This window comes from Octodon degus, unplaced genomic scaffold, assembly GCF_000260255.1.
Source record: "Octodon degus isolate 3935 unplaced genomic scaffold, OctDeg1.0 scaffold00091, whole genome shotgun sequence".
In the NCBI taxonomy this organism is placed as follows: domain Eukaryota; kingdom Metazoa; phylum Chordata; class Mammalia; order Rodentia; family Octodontidae; genus Octodon; species Octodon degus.
Genome location: NW_004524667.1, coordinates 3,234,971 through 3,254,400, shown reverse-complemented (window position 1 = coordinate 3,254,400; position 19,430 = coordinate 3,234,971). Strand labels below are relative to the sequence as shown.

The following is a 19,430-nucleotide window of genomic DNA, read 5'->3' as shown; positions in this document are numbered from 1 at the left end:
TAGTGGGTATACAGGTGTACAGGTGTAGTATTCTTCCCTGTATTTTCTCTATTTGCTTAAAATATATTGTAATTTTAATAGGTTCTATTTTTTTTCACTAAAATCAAACTTACGATCTCATACTTGCCAAGCAGGTGATATGCTGCTGTGCTATATCCCTGGCCCTATATTATAATTTTAAAAGGAAATTAATGCTGAATGACCAGTGTGTCAAACATTAAATTGAAGTGAAATTTTAAAGTATCATTTTACATATGACAATGATAACACAATATACAAATATGTATGGAATGTAGTCCTGCAGAGGTATAGCAATAAATGTCTCTATTTTTTAATTTTTTTTTATTTTAAAGAGTAAAAACAAAAACAAACATCAAAATCAAAGACAGAGTAACATACAACAATACATATGGTACAGAATTTTAAAACAAGAATAAAAAATTAACAATGGTTTGTATATTGTATATTTTTATCATCAGATCTGTTGCTCAGATTAACAGATATAGGTATGTAAGATTGGTTATATAAGCATTAATGCTTGCTTTGAGTAAACCTTAATTTTTTCTTGTCCTTTTTACTTTTTATTTCTAATTTATTTTAAGGGAAGTATAACAATAATTGATAAGACACTAGAAATAGTACACATTTAGAAGGGTACTCAACCATGGTTTTCATATTGCATATTGATGTCTGAGATGTAATTGCTCAGATTGCAGATATTAACATATACAGTTAGTCAAAGTGAAAATTTTATTTTATTTATTTTATTTTACTGAGAAACAAATAGCAATGAGACAGTTTCAAAACTGATTAATAGGATAATTTCAATAATTAATACATTGTACATTGTTTTCAGCCTCCCGAGTGCTGGTATCATAGGCGCATACCACCACGCCCAGTCTCAGTTACTGTCTCAGTGTCCCTCAGGGGCAGGGCTGACACAGCACCCCAGGGATTGAACCTGGGTCCTGAGCCTGCCTACGCAGGTACTTTAGTCAGCTGAGCTATCTGGCCAGCCCTAAGGATATAAAAAAAATTTGAGTGTACAAAATAAGAAGTCCTAGAAATCTACTTTATAAAGTAATACCTATAGTTAACAATACTATATTGTACATTTAAAATTTGCTTAAAGGGCATATTCTATGTTCTTAACACACAAAAGATAAGAGGGTGGAGAGAATGTCTGGAAATGATAGCTATGCTTATGGTATAGATTATCATGATAGTTTCACAAGGAATTACTTATTTCCAAATTCAGCAAGTTGCATACATTAAATATGTACTGCTTTTTGTCTCAATCATACCTCGTTAGAGTGAAATTCTTTAAGAAAACCAATTTGAGAGGGCCAGACAGACAGCTCAGCAGACTAAAGTACTTACTTAGGCAGAGCCTAGTGGCTGGGGTTCAATCCCCAGCATGACATGCCAGCCCCACCCCCAAGCCCTCTGAGATAGTGACTGAGATGGCATGGTGGCGCACACCTGTAATCCTAGCTTTTGGGAGGCTGAAGACAGGTGGATCATAACGAGTCCGATCTGTGTAGTAAGACCCTGAAGATCCTGTACCAAATACATAAAAAAGAAACCAATTTGAATTTTGCTTGTAGTATGATAAAATTTAAGCAATTAAAATTAAAAATGAGTCCTTCACACACACTGTCCCCTATTCTGCCTCCCCAGAGATAACCATAGTTATAAATTTCTTATGTATGGTTCCAAGCTACTATATATGTAGATAAAAATAAATTTTACAAACTTTTTTAAGAGTTTAATCCATAAAAACTGTATCTCAAAATGTTTTTTCTCTCAGCTTGACTTAAACATACTATATTTTTCTATTTATGTCCCAATATGTACTGCATAGTCTTCAGACTTGAAGTCAGACATAATTCAATAAATCCCAATCACAGGGATGAGACTTCAAATGAGCCATAATAAAGATTGCAGAGAGCCATCATCTATTAGACTTTTCATAAAAAATGAAAAAGAGAAGAATAAGATCTCCATGTAGTTAATTTTCAAAATTAAATTTGGAAACTGGGAATATAGCTCAGCAGCACAAGTGCCTGCACAAGGTTCTGAGTTCAACTCCTTCCTCCACCAATAAAATTAAAGTTGGCTCCAATTAATCAAAAACCATCAAGTGAGTCCATGTTATGATATATCATATAATGGTGTCAGAAACATGTAGGTAACTAGTTTGTTCACATTATTTGAAAACTAAAATAAATTGATTATTGTTAAAGGTATACTTGTAATGGTTACCATCAGCCTAAACATTCAGCCATATCCAAAATTCTATAGGTGCTGCCAGTTCCTCTGTGTTACCAGCTTTGCTGAAATGTCACTGATAATACAGTTTCGTTCAAACAAAATTGTCAAAAATGAATATGCTGTCAGAGAGTATAGTTCATGTTAGCCTATTCCTTTTTAACCCAGGATATTTGATATTCCATATGAATAGAGAAGATTCCTCGTACACTTTTTCTTTCTTAAACCCTCATTTGCTATCAATTCATTTTAAGAAAGCTTCCTTTGTCTTTTAGGCCCTTCTAACATACAGGAGTGACCCAGCCATGAAAAAATTGTTGAATCATCTGTATTTCTATATCATGCCCGTGTTTAACGTTGATGGATACCATTTTAGCTGGACACACGTAAGTGCCTTTGCCTATCCAGTTAAAAAGAGGGCTAAATCAGTAGCTCATAGGTCAGGAGGGGGCTTGCTGGGTGCCCACTGAGTGATTCCAGAGGTGCAAAAGAGGACCTCATTCCTCCTTAATTAGAACACTAATTTTTATGACATTTTCATATTTTGTCTTTGCATAAGATGGTGTATTAATAATGATTGCTCCTTCCAAATAAATCATAAAAACATGACAGGTCTGTAACCCATTTACCTTTGCATGTGAAGAGAGCAAGAAAGGGTAGGAGACAGGAAGTTCACTGCAGAAGCTGGAGCATACACCTGAGTTTCCAATGCTAATCTAGTTGTCTTTCTACTCCCTGGGCTTCTCTCTTCATGCAGGAACTCTCCTCAGCAAGATGGCCCCTGCAGTGACTGAGCTACTAAAATGCACATGAATAAACTTTTAAGTACTATTTCTCCCTGCCTGTTTTCTTAATTATGTATAGGATCGGTTTTGGAGAAAAACAAGGTCAAGGAACTCAAAGTTTCATTGCCGTGGAGTTGATGCTAATCGTAATTGGAAAGTCAAATGGTGTGGTAAGTTTGAGACTAATTAGGATTCAGAACAAAAATTTCCCACAAGGCTTAGTCTGCAAAATCATGAGCCTTGTAGGACTCAACTGGAAGACTCATGTTTTTATGTATGTGAAAACCTAATAAAGACATAGCTATAATTTCCAAAATAAAATGAAAAGATTCTTTTTTAATATGTAGAAATCCAATATGTAAATCTGTCAGCCCAAACCTAAAAATTGAAAATTTAAACACAGATGTAAAAGCAGAAAACTGTGGAATATTTGTCACTCATAAAACTAAAACAGAAACCATGGCTTGTGGTATAAATCTGGTTGTTTTATCCTTTTTATAAGAATAACACTGATCCTGATTTCATCTGTCTATGGTGATCAAAGCTGTCATGTTCTTATCTAGAACCTAACAATCTGCTAATCATAGGTTTATGGGCCACTCACTCCAAAAAAAGAGCTTCTACCTCAATCTACATTTCACTGAATGAAAGTTACTCTCTGTGGGAAGAGGTCATTTTAAGGGAAAAAAAAACTCTTTTATGAGATTTTAAAAATACACATTTACATGGAGAATAGAAGGATGAAAAAGCTAACATGGTTAATATCATAGTTATGACCAAAAAATGGAGAAAAAAAATCTTATAAAAATACAGTTGGAAGAAGTGGTGCTTTTGCAGTTTATCTCTAGATTCCTTGTCACAGGAAGTATCCCTCTAATTCCTTAAAATTAAAGATTATTACATTTCACTCATTCTACCATGTTTTCTGTTGTATCAGATGCCACTACCTCCGTTTCCACCAGAGTCAGATAGAATAACTGAGCTGGGACTTAGATTCTTTCTACATCTCCTTCTAGACAACTTCTTGCAATCACATAGAAGTAATGAATAAAAACAAGGCATATCTCAATAAATATCACTCCAAATTATAACAGGCCTGTTTCTACTTTGCCATCACCAGCTCAATGGTTTATACAGTGTTCTTTTATCCATGAAATGATAATAATCTCCACCCTGTGGGATTTATACAAGAAAGGAATGTACGTATGTGAAGTGCTCAATTCACTTCCTAGCTTGTGCAGTGGTCTAAATACCAAAGACCTTCTTTTCCTACTTCCTGAACACAGTCACCTCTGAAATTTAAAAGTATTGGTAAAACAGACTTTTTTCTTTCTTGGAAATATTGTGATGGTAAGCAAGCATGTAATTCTAAAAGTACTTGCATTTATGTAGGAACAAAAAATCATTCCATACATATTAAATGATATTGTAAGTGATTTTTGAATTTAGAAATTGTTTTCTCCAAACTAGACCAAGACAACAAACATGTTCTATTAATTCTGTCTGTTTCCCCCACCAACATATCAGGATACGTTGAAACCTAATCCCCAAAGCAGTAGTTTTAAGAGTGGGGCCCTTTAGAATATGATTACACCATGACAATGGAGCCCACATGAATGGAATTAGTGCCCTTATGAAAAAGTCAAAGGAATATCTTTGTCTCTTCTGCCATGAGCACACTGGTTGAAGGCTCATCAGATACCGAATCTTCTGACAATTTGATCTTAGTTGAACTTCCCAGTCTCCACGACTGTAACCAATAAATTTCTGCTGTTCATAAAGTACCCACTCTGGAGTATTTGGCTATAGTATGCAGAAAGGACTAAGATACTCTATTAATCTATGAAATTTTAAAATCTCCTTTTACCTTTTCACTAAAGGGGTTGTATGCATGCCCATAACCACATGGATGTTTCACAAGTTAGAAAAAAGCCATGTGTCCATATGCCTGGCAGTAATTTTGGTTGTGTCCACTGAATGGGTAACTGAGCTGAGTAATATGAGCAGGCCAGCCAGCTTGACCTGTGTAAAGGTACACTCTAGTTTATATCCAGTTACAAATGAGTGCCTTGTCTCTTTGTTCTTCTCCCTTTATCTAGTATGTTTTCTTTATGTATATACCTTCTTTCATTTCTCAGCTTCAACTAGTAGCAGTTCTTACTAGAATTACATTGATTCTTCCCACTTCTCACCATTCTGATCTTGCCTATGTTTGAATTCTCAAAGTGTGCATCAGGTTATGTCAAACTTTAGTTGTGAAATGTCTTGATACACTATTATAAGTAATGTGTAAATGTAGGCACATTGACTAGAACTGTGGATTCAGTGATTCAATCTCCAAGGTGGATTCAGCTAATCAGAAGTGCCAGAAATATAGCTGGCCTCCCTTCTAGATGCAGATCCACCCTCCTACAGCTATGTGCTTGGTCAATGAGAAGAGGACCACACTCAGGGAAACACTCTCAAATCAGAAGTACTAATATGAAAAATCCCCTATATGCACCTCCAAATAAAGTCACTGTATAAATGTCCAGAATCCATAAAAACACTATAGCATCAGTATTCAGGGGCCAAAATAATTGTTTCTCTTAAGTCATTGAGTCTTAAATTTAGCAGAACATAAGATTGCTTCTTACCATAAGAAACCTGCAGGCTCTCATCTGGCCATGCTTAGTTCAGTAGTGTGGTGGAGACAGAAAGCTTAATGTATACACATGGAAACAGGTATCCCTTTCCAGCACGTAGTGCCCTGGCAGACCTCCAAGCCATGAAATGAACACCACTGGTCAACATTCAGCACAAGTCAGAGTAGTGATGTGAACCAGGAGTAAATATATATATTTTATTCATTCATTTGCCCTAGTTAATTGAGCACATTACTCTCTGCTAGACACTATTTTTTCCTTCTTCTTTACTCTTATTTTAGAGTTTGCTGCATGTATTAGCATTTCTAAATTGGAACAAATCCAGTAGAGAGACAAAGCTTTAACCCTTGAAAAACCAAGTGTTGCCTAAACATAAATTGCTATGTAGGAAAACCCACAGAATGGGAAAACAGGCTTGTAAATCATATTTCTGGTGAGGAACTTGTCAGCTATCATATAAAATAGCTCACCAATTAAGAGACACCTCCATTTTATTTATTTTTCTATTTATTTATTTATTACTTTTAATTTTTTAATTTTTATTAAAATTTTATAGAGAAAAGAAATGAGATAGTTTCAAAACTGATTAATAGGACAGTTTCAATAATTAATACATTGCATATTGTTGTCTTCACAGTGGTTATTCATAATACAAGATGCAGACATGATATCCCATCCACAAATGCTATTAGTACAAATCTTTCTTCTCATTGAATTGAGAAAGTAGTTGTATATCTATCCTATTTTGTATATACAGATACAAAATGGTCCTTCATTTGTATCCTCTTTTTTGTTTAGTTTTGTCAGAGATGGGTATTCCATTGCCATTTAAATATTGTAGGTGCATGAATTCAGCAAAATAATCCAATATAGTCCAGTAGTCCATAATAGTAGTGGGTTATCCATAGGACTGGGAATGTCAGAAGTTGTTGACTTGAATCTTTTATAGCTCAGTATATTAGTATGGCTTTACGTTTTTATATCCCATTTTTATACTTTCTGCTGGATTGTTAAGACCAAGATAAAGCAAGATATATAACAAAAAATGTAACTTTTGTATCTCACAAGGTCAGTCAAATTCCCTCAGGATTTACCCTGAAACCTGTACCGCAGTTTGTAGATCCTTTGTCAATGTTAGCCATGTGGATGAGTCACGGCCATTGCTTGATCAATTTGCTCTCTGTGAAAGACTGAGAGAATGTCTTCTTTCCACGTGACTGTCCTTAGACACACCCTACATCATCAATCACTTTCCTCTATGGCACCATAATCTCCTTGATCAGAAAATTTGGGACACAACTGAGTTACATGATGTTACAGTACAGGTTCTCCTATGTCCTGAGTCCTCACTGACCTTGAAAGGCTAGGGCCAAACTGTTGGCTGTCCTTACAGCCCATCTTTTTCTGTAATGTATGGTGTGCAAACTTAAGGCTTTAATCACCAAAAGAGAAGCTTAATGATATTATTACCCTATAACATAGGCCGTTGAGCTTAACCTCACTGATGTCTGAACATCAAACATCTTAGACATAACATGGAACAGGTATTTTCCATCAAGTATTAATATGTTAAACTTTAAATCCCTACAGAATATGAGGAAAAACTATATAAATAAATAAATATTTTTAAAAATAGGAATAAACAATTACATATTTTTACACAGAAATTTAGAAATCTAACCATAAACAGCATTGTAGCAGGAGAGTCCTATGACATTTTTTTCCTTGTCTCTTGTTTTCATTTCTTACCCTTTTTTTTTAAACAAACATTTACTTGAGAGACAGTACAGCAGTAATTGATATGACATGACAAGCAGTACATATTTAGAAGCCTAGAATGACAAACATTCCAAGCATAACCCTACTATTATGCATTGCTATCTTGAATGCAGTTGCTTAGTTCACAGATATCATCATACATAGTTAGTCATGGTGAGAATCCTACCATTTACTTGGTAGTTTCAAGAACCTGCTGAAGATTCTCAAGATCATTACATTAACTATCTTGTGTATAGAAATGTTTGGCTTTGCCCCTGTCATGTCTCCCAGCTTTTCTCCTTGCCCTTTCTTCATGGTTTAATCCTTAAGTTATCACTTTCCTTTTAATTGTGTTATATCTTTCTATTTTATTTCTCCTTCTGAGTTCTTATACTAAGGAGACTATATGATATTTACACATGTGGGTCTGGTTTATTTCATTTATGAGTATATCTTCAAGTGGCATCCACTTAAATATAAAGCCTTTGAGTTAATCTTTATAGCTGAGTAATACTCCATTGTATAAAAATACCACATATTTTCATCCACTCCTCAGGTGACGGGCATCTTGGTTGTTTCGAGGATTTGGCTATCACAAATTGTGCTTTTATAAACATAGGTGCACATATATCACTTTGATATGAAGTTTTCAGTTTCTCTGGGAAAATTCCACTAAGGGGATAGCTGATTTGAATGGGATTTCCAGTCCAAGTTTTTTAAGGAGTCTCAACACCGATTTCCATAATGGTTGCAACAGTCTACAATCCCACTAGCAGTGGAGAAGGGTTCCTTTTTCCCCACAACCTATCCAACATTTGTCGTTGGTTGATTTCTTTATGATAGCCATTCTTTCTGGGGTAAGACGGTATCTCTGTGTTGTTTTAATTTGCATTTCATGGATGGTTAGTGATGTGGAGCATTTTTTCATATATTTGTTCACTTCTCTAATTTCATCCTCTGAGAAGTGTGTATTCATCTCGGATACCCATTTCTGGATTGGATCTTTAAATTTTGGGGCCCTAATGTTTTTTAGTTCTTTATAAATTCTAGAGAGCAGACCTTTGTCTGAGTGCTTATTTGTCAAGATTTTTTCCAAATTTGTGTGCTGTCTTTTCACTTTGTTGGTAATTTCTTTTGATGTGCAAAAACTTCTCAGTAAGAGCAGGTCCCAGTTGTTAATTCTTTCAAATATTAACCATGTGATTTGATTTTTGTTCATAAACCCTCTGATTACCCCTATGTCTTCAAGAGTTCCTCCTACTTTCTCTTCCAGGAGATTTAGTGTTTGTGTTTTAAAGTTTAAATCTTTAAACCATTTTGACTTTGGCTTAGTGCATGGTGATAGACCTGGGTCAAGTTTGAGTTTTCAGCATGTAGAGAGCCAGTTTTTCCAGCACTATTTGTTAAAGAGTTGTATCTTTCTTCCAGTAAGCATGTTTGACCCCTTTGTCAAAGATAAGGTTACTGAGTGTGTTTGTAGTGGCTTCTGCATCTTCTAATCTATTCCATTGATACTCAGCTTTATTTTGTTGCCAGTACCATGCTGATTTAATCACAGTAGCTTTCTAGTATAATTTCAAATCATAAATTGTAATGCCTTCTGCCTTATCTTTGTTGCTCAGGATTGCCTTTGCTATTCTAGGTCTTTTCTGTCTCCAAATAAATTTTAGTAATGATTTCTCTAGGTCTGTGAGGTATGTTGGTGGAGACACCTCAATTTTAAAAAGCTCAGATGGTTTGAACAGACATTTCTTCTAAGTACACCAATGGAAATAAGCACATGAGAAGATGCTAAGCATTACTTGTCATCAGGGAAATTCACGTCAAAACTATAACATATATATAACATTTCATACCACTAAGATATCAATAACAAAAAAGTTGAGAACAAGTGTGGATGAGGGCATGAAAAGGTGGAACACTTATACTTGCTAGTGAAAATGTAAAATGATGCAGTCACTTTAGAGAACAATTTGGCTGTTCCTCAAAAGTATAAGCATAGAGTTCTCATATGGCAGCAATTCCATTCCTACTAAAAAAACATTTACCTATACAATAACTGTTGATATTATTATTGATAGTAGCCAAAAGGTGGAAAAATTGAAATGTCTATCTACTAATGAACATAGAAACAAAATGCTATATATCCACAATGTCAGATACGAAAGATGATTTCTTTATAAGTTCATAATTGGGAAAGATTCTTTTTTCAAAAGATAGATTAATAAGAGAAAAACAAGCTTTTTAACCTATGTATGAGCCTTACTTTAGAGAAATCTCAAGAAAAGGCAACTTGAAACAGTGAATCAGAACTCTGGCTCCTAATGCATCCCAAATAAAGAAGGAAGAAAGAGCATCTTTATAGATTTATATCCTGCTTTTAGTTAAAATGGTAAAGGCAGAGAAATTTTATCTGAGTGTTCTTAATGGTGTTCAGCTCATCAGTCCTTCAGATTTGGGGCATATTCTAGTCTATAACACAGTGAAATATTACTTGGGCAGGAAAAAAGTACTACAACATGCTGCAATATGGATGAATCTTGAGTACACTATGCTAAGTAAAATTAATCACAAGATCAAATACTTTATCATCCCTTTTATATGAAATGTCCAGAATAGGCAAACCCACAGAGACAGTAGAGTAGTGATTTCCAAGGAGGAAACTGACATGACTGCTCATGGGTAGGGTGCTTTATTTTGGGTTAATAAACGTGTTCTGGAATTAGACAGTGGTAGTAATTTGAATACACTAAATGTCATTGAATTGTGTACTGTTAAATGGTGAATTTTATGTGAATTATAGCTATTATAAAATTCACAATAATGGCAATTAATAAAGAAAATTTTAATTTCCATTTTGGAGCAACGTAGGCACTTATCTAAATATAAGAGCTCTTTAGGACACTCATTTACATAATATTATGAAGTAAGTAAAATATTGAGAAAATGTTATAGTTTTTAGTAGATTAACCATATTTTTTCCTCTCAATGTATGCCACCACCACTCTATCTCCAAAACAGGGACCAGTTTAGTTGTGCAAATATTATCATAGAGCATCTGTGTTCAAGGCGGAAGTGAATACAGACTTGTGGCTTTCAGCCAGTGCTTGTGAAATAACAATAGATGGCCACTGGCCTGCTTTCTACAAGGACAGCTCCCTTCAGCTGAAGGGCTTTTGTTCTGAGTAGCTATACCAACTGAGAGTCTAAGTTGAATTGCTCTGAAAAGATAGGGAATTTCATCAGCTAAAGTTGAGACAAAGGAAGAGGGGAAAAAGGAGGGGTGACATTCCTAGGTCTAGAAAAAGAATTGAGGACTCAAATACTTCTAAGTAGAATTTTAATTAAAATTTTCTATAGAATATATGAATTATCTTTTTAGCATTTTATCAGTTGCCCCTGGTAAGTAAGATCCATTCACTTTCTAAGGATTTGTGGAATTGGATCTGCAACCTGGAGATGTGAGGAAGTGCAGGGTCTGGCCCCAAGGAAAGCTCAGGGAAAAAAGTAATCCATAACAAATTTTCAAAACCCTGGACTTCATAAGAATGCACTTCCTTATAAGAAAGTGAATGACAATCATTGGAGAATTGTAAGATCTGAATAACTTTTGGCTAAAAGTGATATATACAACAGACTATCATCTAGATGATTATAGGAGACCCTTAAAATTCCTAAAGCTCTATTTAGAGATAATTCCAACATGTGTCACATTTGCCCAACTTTAAATCCAAACAATGCAAGGTGCTATAAACCATATATCAAAGGGCTGAAAGATTCAATGAATGTGCATCCAACTCTCAAAGAATTATTTGGAATGTTGAAGAAATGTATTGGGAAAATCTGTTGGCTTCACTTTGCAACCAATGTAAAACGATATGTTGATCATCTAACATCTTTTGTGAAAACTGAAAATTTTTAAAACTAGAGAATCGGTGAACTAAATTAACACGCTTAATTGTGGATTTTATACAGGAGTTAGGGGTATAGAATCCTGGAAATCTGAAACCATTATGAAACATAAGGAGTGTATACTGTTTCTGATGATTGGCTCTTTGCTACACACTGAAGACTCAAATCCTTACCCTCTAATTCTCCCACATACAACCATGGAAACAAGTCTGTGGGTGCGAAGTCAGCAAGCTCCCAAGCACACCTGTGGCTTTTGCTTCATCTGCCATTCTCATTCCAGCTCCTCTTCATGTTTATTTCCTTGAGAATATTTTTGAGACCTTTGCTATGTGTTTATATTCATTTATTGATCATTTAGACATGTTTGTAGCAGGAACTTTTATCTAACCATCTACCATAGTTCTGTCATGAGGTCAGAAAAGCAAGCTACTATTTTGGACATAAACACAATTGGAATTAATGTTGGCCTACACAGTAATTCTATTTCCTTTCTCTTTTTCTATCTTTCTTCCTTTCTTCCTTTTCTTACCTTTCCTTTCCTTTCCTTTTTTTCTGTACTTGGCATTGGAACTAGGGCCTTGGATGTACAGATGTACTAGGCACCTGATTTTCATCAGATTAAAACCCCCAGTTTGAGGCAGCCTAGGAAACATGATCTCCATTCCCAAACCATTTTATTTTTTAATATTGAGACAAGGACTCACTAAGTTGCCCAGACTGACCTCAAATTTGAGTTTTTCCTGCCACAACCTCCAAAACAGCTATAGTTACAGGCATGCACCACCATGCCCAGCCTTGGCCTGACTGTGTGATGATGGACCATCAACACCATCATTAGGTCTAAAATAATTGTGTCTTAAAACTGTTTATTTTTCAAAAGAAAAGTTTCAGAATAAAAATATGCATCTGTATGGCATTTAGTATTATTATTACAGTGATATTATTAAGTTCTCTATATTAGACTTGTGAATATTTGAAGGGAATTGATTCACAGTGGGTGTTGGAAGTTAAGTAAAACTGGTTATGATTGATATTTCTAATTTCTTTTGTTGTTTTATTGTTTTGTTTCATTGGTTGGTTCTGTAGTGCTATGGACCTGGTTTTGTTGTTTTATGTGTTTTCCTTTTAAGTTTCTCTTGAAATAAGTCTGTGCGGCATGCTCTAGGTGGGCACTATCTATTTATTCTCATCTCTTTCTAAAAGGCCTTCCTGTATTACTGAGGCCAAAATAATAACGACCACATTAAGCGTGGGGTCTGCATATGATAGCAGTCCTACCAGTCTGGTGCCCTGGGGTGACTTAGTGTGGAAGGAAGGTGAGGATCACTTTCCCGTGGTTTCTGCTCTCCCTGCTGTCCGGCACCTCTGCAAGATGTGTGGCTCCTCTGAGGCACCTTCCCCTTCTTGCCTCTTCCCTCGGTTGTGCTTGCTGCTACCTCATCTCAGAGAAAGCAATTGCCCTCTTGGCACCAGTAGCCGTCATGCCTCCTCAAATCATCCAAGAAGGCTCAATACAGTTTCTTCCCCAATGGCTCTAGTGACATTTCATGTTTTTAAAAAATCCCTCTGATTAAACTAGCCACAGTGGATTCTGTGCCCTTTCATGAAACACAGAACAATAAAGAATTCCTCAGAAACGTTTCATTTCTTACTTTCTATCTATGACCTTAGCCAAAAATTCTACTGTCTTGTAAACTTTGTCTGACATTCAATTTTTCTTTCACTTTCTATTCATAATTGCTACCATGCCACGTTTTCCTATTCCACTGCCATCAAATGTGTTAATTTATCCTTTTAAAATAATGTACTATTAGAAATTAGTAGAGTATTATCTCTATCCCCATAGCATTACTAAGCTAGAGAATATACTGCTAATTCCTTTCAGTGCTCATCTAAATAATTAATTTTGAACATGTTTTTCCAGTGTCATCTTTTCCAAGACAGACGATCACAGGCTAAACTAAACCTTTGTTTCTAAGGTTTAAAGAAAATATATAAACTTTAAATTTTTTTTTGTTTCTATTCACACAATTTTCCAGTTAATACATCTCAAATAAAGAGCTATTTTATCTTTTGTGAAGTTGCTTTTATTTTTTCTAACATAGACACTAACTATATGGAAAAATCATTTCATTGTCTTATTTTTACATTTAATGTTCTTTATTCATTATATGCCCAAATCCTTTTTGAAATGGACATTTTGTAACTGAAGGATATAAATAATGTTTGCTACTAATTTTGTGTGTTTACATGAAATGGTATGTTTTTGTTTTATTATTCTGATAGTAAAACATAAGAATTTCCATTTGAAAGATAATATCTAGTTTATTTATAACACCCATTGTAACACTATGAATAAATTTTTCTGCTGAAATTTTTAATAATGGTGTTATGAAATTTAAAACTTTTTACAACTGTTCTGTTATTGAAGAAAGTAGCATATGAAATTATTTTTTAAGAGAAGCCTGGAAGAATTCACAGAATTACTCCTGTTACTCTTGGGACACTGACATACTGGTTTTTCTCCTGGAGCTCATTTTTAAACTGGTAATTATATTGCAGACACTTTAGCAAGTCACCCTCCCATACTACTCATTCTTTAGAAGGCCTCTACTCTTGCCTTGTTCATATCAGTAAAGGTTTTTGCTTTTTGTGCGAACTGGGGATTGAACTCAGGCCCTTAGCGCTTGCCAGGCAAGCACTTATTCTACTGAGCTATCTCCCCAGCTCCAGTAAAGGTTTTAAAAAGCTTTTATCTACTAATTCTTTTTCTGCCGCACACATTATTTTTCAGAATTACTGTATTTCTTATTTTGAAAATAAACTTTATCTCTCTGATAATTTTGCTCCAGCTGTATTATTCACATTTTTGAAAATCACATTTCTTTATCTTCATAAATTTTCTTAATATCTAACTGCCTTGAGTGTTAGGGTCTTTGTACTATTTTTAATATCAGTCAAGCATTATGTTCTTTCTTGATCACTAATGTTATTAAATATCATTGTTTATGTGTCTTCAAGTTCTTAATTCTTTTTTTATGTGCTTATTTTTAACCTAAACTCCTTTTGAATTAATTTTTCTATCATTAAAAATCTCTTCTAAATGTCATTCTTATGTGATATAGATTGATTGATCGATTGATTGATTGATTTAGTAAACAACAGTATTCTTTTATCTAACACTGTGTGTGTGTGTGTGTGTGTGTGTGTGTGTGTGTGTGTGTGGCCAGCTCAGCTTGCCCTGGGGTCGGGGCTGGTGGTGCCCCGGGAATCCAATCATTGTCCCTGCGCGCTTTCCTAAGCTTGCGTAAGCAGGCGCTTTAGACTGCAGAGCTATCTCGCCGGCCCTGTTATCTAACACTTTTTATAATTACTTTTAATAGTTATAATTTGTGGAGTATGTCAGGAGGCACGTGGGCAGTCCCCTTACCTTCGAGCTGTCTTTAAGAACTGCATTTCCCACACTGCACAAAACTCTGGGGAACTGCAAAACTCTAGAACACTCAAAAGTTCCCCCCAAAATAGCTGACGGTACTTTCAAGATGTAAGAAAAAAGACTTTCTATTGCAACTGAGAAAAACAAAATACCTGATACATTCTATATATTTGTTACCTCAGATGTTATCAAACATATAAATTCATTCATTCATTTATTCGTGCACTATTCTTAGATAGTTATTAGAAAAACAGCAATAAACAACACAAATTGAGTTAGGCTGTGAAAATATTGTGAATAAATTCATACCAAGAAAGTGAGTCCGCTAGGAGGCAGAGGGAAGCCCACAGTGATGGATGGCGCTCTACAGTCATGGAGGTCTGGGAAAGAGCGCCGCAGGCGGCTGGAGCATCTGTGGTGTTAACAGCGGAGCAAGGACGGCTGTGTGGCTGGCTCTGAGCGGGAGCCAAGGAGACAGGGTGCCAGAGGAGACGGAAGTAAATAATGCCGATTCTGCATCATTCACATCATGGATTTTGTTCTGAATGAGATGGGGGAGCCACTGCAAAGTTTTGAAAGTAGGTAAGACAGACCTGATTTTTAAGGATATTTCATTACTTAGTTGTGTTCACACTATATGGTGATGGTATTTATTTTGAAGGTTGGAACGTGTAATTAGTTGGCTTATTTTTTAAGAGAAACATTCTGGATACTGCATTCCAAATGGATGTTTGATGATAGATATTTGGATTCTAATTATATTTTCACTCTTTTTTTTTAGGGAAGGGTCTACAGGGTGTTCAGGGTCTCACTACTAGATCAGACTCATAGTGATCCACCTGTTTACAGCCTCCCAAGAGCTGGGATTACAGGCGCACGCCACCACGCCCAGTCTCTGTATTTTCACATTTAAAAGAATTGTTTTCCAAACATAATAAAAAGTGCAAGCTAAAAATGTTACTGCCCTCAACTTTAGATAATATGGAATATAACATAATAAATATTATATGTAAATATACTTATTACATAAAGATTTTTTTAAATAGGGTAAATGGTTGTATGAAAAATAATACTTGCAGCAAGTACATCGGAGAAAGTTTTGCTATCTTTTTGTGTAACTACTTAAGAATGCAACATTTCATAATAATTTTGAAAAGTCTATTCAAAATATAAAGAAAAATACTAAGACTCTGGTAGATTAAAAGCTTTTTTAAAAGACTCCTAAACTGGATATAAAAGCATGATAACATGGAACGATTCTTAGTTTCAAAAGCAGTAACATATTTCAACTATTAAATTATTTCCCAGGATGTTTGATTTGATCATGGAAGCCATGGTAAACCGGGATAGCATGTGTGTCTTACAGCATTAGATTTCATGAGACAACAAAAACTATTAAAATTCTTCTACGCATTAAAAAAAATGAACTAAATGTCACGCTCTGAGATAGGTATTTGGAAAGCAGAAAAGAGTCCTAGAGATTTCCTGTCCACAGAGGACCAGAAGACTACAGTAGGACAATTAATAGTTAAAGACAAGTAAAAGAATAAGGAAGAGAGTAGGAGTAGTGGAGAAAGGAAGGAGAAAAACAAAGAAATAAATTTAATGTTTGTAAATATTGTATTATCAGGGTTCTCCAGAGAAGCAGTAGGAATAGGAAGCATATAAGAGAGAAAAATAAATTTAAGGAATTGGCACATATAATTATGGAGGCCAAGTCTAAAATCTGCAGACTGAGACCCAGGGATGAGCAGATAGCCCAGTCAAACTCCAAAGATGAGCTGCTGAATAATTCACTGTTCCTTAGTGGCGGTCAGTCTGTTTATTATATTCAGGCTTTCAACTGGTTGAATGAGGCTCATCCACATTAAGGAAGTTGATAATGCTTTGGTCAGAGTCTACCAGCCCCTAATCTCACTTAAAAACAACCTCAGAGAAACATTCAGAATAATATTTGGTATGGCTTCTGTGTAAATGTTCCCTTAAAGTAGGAGTAGTGGAGAGAGGAAGGAGAAAAAGAAATAAATTTAACGTTTGTAAACATTGTGTTATTATGCAAATTTGTATCATTATGCAATTTAATATTGTATTATTATGCAATTGTATTATTATTGTATATTATACAATAATAATACAAATATTGTATTATTATGCAATTATGTGTGCTTACAGGTCAGGCTTTGCATAAGTGGTTGGATCTCAAGTATGTGATACTGGGATTAAGGATATGTGACAACTAAATCGGTTCAGCATCTTTTTAGGTGTGGATAATGGAAGGTCCACCCAGGGTGTGGGTGGCACCAACCAATAGGTTTGTACCCTGGATGGTATCAAAAGGAAAGATGGAAGGCCGGCTGCTGGCTGCTGCTGTCTCCTGCCTGCTCTACTAGGAACTGTTCCTCCTCCTCTGCAGCAGCCCTCTGCTATGCCACTCTGCCCTGGAGCAAGCCATCTAGAGACTGAAACCTCTACAACATTAAGCCAAGATAAGCCTCTCCTCCTTTAATTTTTAGGTGTCAAGTATTTCATCTCAGCAATGAGAAAAGTAATTTAAAAAAGGTTTGGGGCCAGGGAGTTAGCTCAGTAGAATAAGCCTGGCAAGCTCAAGTGCCTGAGTTCAATCCCTGGTTCTGCCAAAAAAAAAAAAAAAAGTTTAACCAAATGTTATCTGGACACCATGGCTTAACCAAAACGATGTATAAAATAAGCCATCAAAGATATACAATTGTAGAAATATTTGTATATACTCATAAACATACATATAATTGATAAAGTCAGACAAATTTTCATAGAGGAGATAATAGTGGATTTGAATATTCAAAAATATCTTTGTCATCAGGTAAATTGAACTGGGGCAGAAGATAAATAAAAGAAATGATAGAGAAGTAAAAATGGCATTGCACATAGGAGAAATAGGTGCAGGCCATAAGGAAAATATGTAGCACACAACAGAAAGGAGGTAGGTGAAAATAAAAGGCCCCACTTGGCTGGATGAAGGATGAAAGAAAACACCAGTGAGAGGTGAGGAACCTGTATGGACAGTGCATATCGATCATACAGCACTCTTGTGACGCACAGAGCACAGCAGATTTTGTTCTAGAAGCCACGATATTTCAAGGAGTTTTATAAATATATGTGAGCTTATATCACAGAGGAAGTCACAAAAAGTCATAACACCCTTCAGAGCACATCAATTCCTTTGAAAGATTTTGAAAGGAAAATTTTTTGTCAAAACGAAGTCACATATATAATTGGGTGAACTGTATAATTCATATAAACAAAGATTTCAAATAATTTCTGAAATTACAGCCTATATGGGCTTTCTCTAGAAATAGAAATGTTGATAGAAATGTTTGAAAGCCACTGGGAAATGGACAGCCCATGTTAATTAGCTTTCCGTTACTATAACAAATACTTCAGACAGTCAAGTTAGGAGTTGATTCTGGCTCATGGTTCCTGAGGTTCCAGTCCATGACCAGTTGACCATGTTGCTTTTAATCTCACAATAAAATAGGGCACTGTGGCAAGAGTACATTGTACAGCAAAGCCACACACCTTACAACACTAAAAGCGGAAGTAGAAAGAGGAAGACATTAAGATTCCACAGTCTCTTTCAAGGGACTCCTCTAATGCCCCAAAGATCTCCCACTAGACCCTACCTCTTTTTTTTTTTTTTTTTTTTTCAGAACCGGGGATTGAACTCAGGCCCTTGTGCTTGCCGGGGAAACGCTTATTCCACTGAGCCATCTCCCCAGCCCCTAGACCCGACCTCTTAAAGATTCCACCACTTCCCAATAATGTCATGGACTAGACCCCATGAACATATGACCTTTTAGGGGACATATCCAAGCTATTACAGAGCCTTTAAAGGTTTTCCAGCTAGAAAAATATTGCCTGACCTCTGAGTGTCACTTGAGCAGAACATCAACCAAAGACTTGTCAGAAAACTACAGTAGGATAATAGGACAAAATAATGGGGGCAGAGAAAAAAGGTACACATAAGGAACATAAAAACAGAAGTATTCACCAGGGCATCATGAGATGGATAAGACATTGTTCAGAGAAAAGAGGGAGAGATCCAGAATGACTCCATTTCTGGATGAATTGATTTGTGCAAAGAGAAATCACCTACAGAAATTTTACATGTAGTAAGAAGTTAAAGATTTGATGGAAAACAGGAATCAGATTTTGAGCAGAGGGGAACAAAGTACTTGCAGTAACCAAGGGAAAGATGTGGACAGGTAACTAGATATAGACCTGGAGTATTGAAGATGGTATAGACCTGTGAATCTGAGCACAAATACAGTGGTGGAAGCTTTACAGGTAGATGTCTATGTATACATGACCATTGTGAAGAGTTAAAGCAAATCCCTCTAGCCTGTCCATACCAATCAGTGTAGAAACTCCATAACACCGGTTAAAATAGGTATATAGAGATAGATAGATAGATAGATAGATAGATAGATAGATAGATAGATAGATAGATAGATAGACAGATAGAATATTTGGGGTATTATTTTAGGGATAGTCAATGTATTTAGAAGCACAAATGTAGTTTTATTATATGCATCTGTGAAAAATATACACAAACAACAGAATTATTTATATACTATATATTAATTT

The 19,430-nt window shown here is 35.4% G+C and overlaps 1 protein-coding gene across 1 annotated transcript in view; it reads left to right on the top strand.

The window, feature by feature from the left end:
- Cpa6 (carboxypeptidase A6) overlaps positions 1-19,430 on the top strand; it is a 352,847-nt gene that overhangs the window by 286,663 nt on the left and 46,754 nt on the right. Inside the window, exons 7-8 of the mRNA XM_004637530.1 lie at positions 2,547-2,657; positions 3,136-3,226. Coding sequence (XP_004637587.1) covers positions 2,547-2,657; positions 3,136-3,226 — 202 coding nt within the window. The remainder of the gene's footprint in view (positions 1-2,546; positions 2,658-3,135; positions 3,227-19,430) is intronic.